Raw genomic sequence first — 4033 nt, forward strand, 5'->3', positions numbered from 1 at the left:
CCCACACGGGAGAGAAACCTTATAAATGCTTGGAGTGTGGGAAAAGCTTCAGTCAGAGCTCAGGCCTTATTAGCCATGAGAGAATCCATACAGGGGAGAGACCGTATAAATGCTTGGACTGTGGGAAAAGCTTCAGTCGCCGCTCAGACCTTAGTAACCATGGGAGAATCCACACAGGAGAGAGACCATATAAATGCTTGGACTGTGGGAAAAGCTTCAGTCAGAGCTCAGGCCTTATTAACCATAGCAGAATCCACATGGGAGAGAGACCCTATACATGCTTGGACTGTGGGAAATGCTTTTATGGGAGCTCAAATCTTACTGCCCATCAGAGAGTGCACATAGGAGAGGGACCATATAAATGTCTTGAGTGTGGGAAAAGCTTCAGTGCACCATCCGTCCTCCTTATACACCAGAGAACCCACACGGGAGAGAAACCTTATAAATGTTTGGAGTGTGGGAAAAGCTTCAGTCAGAGCTCAGGCCTTATTAGCCATGANCTCGGGGCTCTGCCACACCCATTCCAGGAAGGGAGCAGTAGAGAGATCCTCCGAGCAGGCTAGAGTGGCTGCACAAGAAGCAAGCACTCAGGGCCCGGGGGGGGGGCATATAAAAAGGAGCAGCAGCTCAGAGAAGAGAGAGAGTTGTTGGATTGAGCGGCTACTGGGAGCTGGAGGAAAAGGACTCCATGCCCAGCTGCCTGAAGGCACTGCAGCACAACAACAGCTAAGTGGGGGCAGGGACCGGGGGAGTGAGAGGCTCCTGGCTGGCTGCTCAGACCGAGCTAAGGACCGTTTGCAAGCAGCGACCAGAGGAGCATTGAGGGGCTCCTATCTGGCTGAAGGGACTGGGTGAGGACTGAGCCTGGGGAGGACCCCAGGAAAATAGTGTCTCCAAGGGGGAAGCCCTGGGGATACAGCCCCCTACCAGGGCTGAGACTACTTTAGGACTGAGCCCAGGCAGGGCTAGAGAAACAGCACCAGGGGGGTACTGGGCTAGGCCTCGTGGACTGTGTACCCCGGAAGGGGCCTGTTCTGGTTCACGCACAGACACTGTGTGTGACTCAGCCAGAGGGCTGAGTTGTTGAAGAAACCGACTGAGAACCACTGAAAGGGGTCACCAGAGGATAAAGAACGCAGACATGCCCACGAGAGGCGGGTGCTGACCCCATCACACATTGCATTGTGTTTTCTCTCTTGGCTATTCTTTCCTTTCTACCAGCCCAGGCAATGACTCCTGCCTGGACTCTCTCTCTCTTCCCCAGCAGGTGATGAGACAATGAATGAGAACGAGAAGGGGAATCCACAGCAGGAAGGTCCTGACCACGTGGAACTGCAGGGGAGGTTTTTGAGAAGAGCTGAAGGGAATTTTTCCCAGTACTGGGAACAGAGAAAAGCCTGGAGTAATCGGCACAGGTCAGAGAGGAAGTTGGGAAACCGCCAAAGGAAGAAAGTGAAGGAAGTAATTGAATGTGGGGGAGGAGGCAAGGATCCCCAGGAAACCACAGCCCAGCAGACAAATCCCAAGGAAAATAAACCATATAAATGCTTGGAATGTGGGAAGAGCTTCAGTCGGCGCTCAGATCTTATTAAACATGGGAGAATCCATTCCGGAGAGAGACCCTATAAATGCTTGGACTGTGGGAAAAGCTTCAATCAGAGTTCAAATCTTACTACCCATCGGAGAGTGCACATAGGAGAGAGACCCTATAAATGTTTCGAGTGTGGGAAAAGTTTCGGTGTACTATCAACCCTTATTATACATCAGAGAACTCACACAGGAGAGAAACCTTATGAATGTTTGGACTGTGGGAAAAGCTTCTATCGGAGCTCAAATCTTACTGCCCATCAGAGAGTGCATACAGGAGAGGGACCACATAAATGTCTTGAGTGTGGGAAAAGCTTCAGTGCACCATCAGTTCTCCTTATACACCAGAGAACCCACACGGGAGAGAAACCTTATAAATGCTTGGAGTGTGGGAAAAGCTTCAGTCAGAGCTCAGGCCTTATTAGCCATGAGAGAATCCATACAGGGGAGAGACCGTATAAATGCTTGGACTGTGGGAAAAGCTTCAGTCGCCGCTCAGACCTTAGTAACCATGGGAGAATCCACACAGGAGAGAGACCATATAAATGCTTGGACTGTGGGAAAAGCTTCAGTCGCCGCTCAGACCTTAGTAACCATGGGAGAATCCACACAGGAGAGAAACCCTATAAATGTTTGATCTGTGGGAAAAGCTTCAATCGGAGCTCAAATCTTCATACCCATTGGAGAGTGCATACAGGAGAGAGTGGGAAAAGTTTCAGTGAGAGCTCAAAGCATCAGGAGAGCATTCATGTAAGTGCCTCAGCTGTGGGGTAAGTTTCATTCGAAGATCAAACCTTGCTTCATATCAGACAATTCACATGAGAGAAACCCTATAAGTGCTTGGATGATAGAAAAAGCTTCAATAACTGCAGGAAAAAAGTCAGTCTGAGCTCACACATTATTCCACATGTGATAACTCACAGAATAAAGACCTTGAATGTGGCAGAAGCTTCATTTGGTGCTCGCATCAGAGACTTCTCCACATAGGAGAGAAATTCTCTCACTGCCCTGACTGGGGCTGGCCATAGTAAAAATTCCATTTCCTAATTCCCACCCGCAGCAGGGGCATTTGGCTCCCAGGTATCCACTGGGGGCAGGTTCCAGCAGCAGCTGACCCTGAGCTGGTCAGGAACCCTCTGGCTTTGCCTGGTCTCAGCAAACCTAAGGCAGAGGAGGAGAAGTCCCAGTCAGCCCTTCCTCCCTGCTGCAGCCCTGGTGCTGAACTGATGGGCCTTCCTGTCTCCTGCTAACCTGCTGGGAGGAGGGACAGAGAAACTCCTCCATAGAATCTCAGGGTTGGAAGGGACCTCAGGAGGTATCTAGTCCAACCCCCTGCTCAAAGCAGGACCAATTCCCAACTAAATCATCCCAGCCAGGGCTTTGTCAAGCCGGGCCTTAAAAACCTCCAAGGAAGGAGACTCCACCACCTCCCTAGGTAACGCATTCCAGTGCTTCACCACTGTGAAAGTTACTAGTGACCCCCCCTTAACAGAGCAGCCTTTATGTCAACCAGTGGCCATTAGGGGGAAGCAGACACTTCAAGTACACAGTAGCCTGAACTTTTCAACTGTCTTCCCTTCAAGGCCTTACAGTAGTTGAAGCTGGTCCCAAGCCGGTTTTCACTGACCAGATAGCAAAAGCACGGGTCTGACAACCACCAATCAAGTGTTAACACTGCAAATACCTTTGTCTGAATGTGTATAAAGGATCTGTAAAATGTGTGTAAGACAGAGTTTTTGTACTAAAGTGCAAAGCTCTCCTTTTTTCTGCAGAATAAAGCGACTCTTCCTTATCCCTGTCTGGCTGTTATTGGCTCTCAGCTAAGTAGACCCGATATTTCGGTAACACCACCCTCCTAGTGAAATAGTGTTTCCTAATATCCAACCTGGACCTCCCCCACTGCAACGTGAGACCATTGCTCCTTGTTCTGTCATCTGCCACCACTGAGAACAGTCTAGATCCATCCTCTTTGGAACCCCCCTTCAGGTAGTTGAAGGCTGCTATCAAATCCCCCCTCATTCTTCTCTTCTGGAGACTAAACAATCCCAGTTCTCTCAGCCTCTCCTCATAAGTCATGTGCTCCAGACCCCTAATCATTTTTGTTGCCCTCCGCTGGACTCTTTCCAATTTTTCCACATCCTTCTTGTAGTGTGGGGCCCAAAACTGGACACAGTATTCCAGATGAGGCCTCACCAATGTCGAATAAAGGGGAACAATCACTTTCCTCGATCTGCTGGCAGTGCCCCTACTTATACAACCCAAAATGCCGTTAGCCTTCTTGGCAACAAGAGCATACTGTTGACTCATATCCAGCTTCTCGTCCACTGTGACCCCTAGGTTCTTTTCTGCAAAACTGCTACCTAGCCATTCGGTCCCTAGTCTGTAACAGTGAATGGGATTCTTCCATCCTAAGTGCAGGACTCTGCACTTGTCCTTGTTGAACCTC

General features: G+C 49.7%; 1 protein-coding gene across 1 annotated transcript in view; it reads left to right on the plus strand.

The window, feature by feature from the left end:
* LOC117884632 (zinc finger protein 239-like) overlaps positions 1 to 2964 on the plus strand; it is a 17197-nt gene extending 14233 nt beyond the window's left edge. The window contains exon 5 of the mRNA XM_034785132.1: positions 1622 to 2964. Coding sequence (XP_034641023.1) covers positions 1622 to 2361 — 740 coding nt within the window. The 3' untranslated portion in view covers positions 2362 to 2964. The remainder of the gene's footprint in view (positions 1 to 1621) is intronic.
* Positions 2965 to 4033: the final 1069 nt, after the last annotated feature.

The sequence above is a fragment of the Trachemys scripta genome, chromosome 11, assembly GCF_013100865.1.
Source record: "Trachemys scripta elegans isolate TJP31775 chromosome 11, CAS_Tse_1.0, whole genome shotgun sequence".
NCBI lineage: Eukaryota > Metazoa > Chordata > Testudines > Emydidae > Trachemys > Trachemys scripta.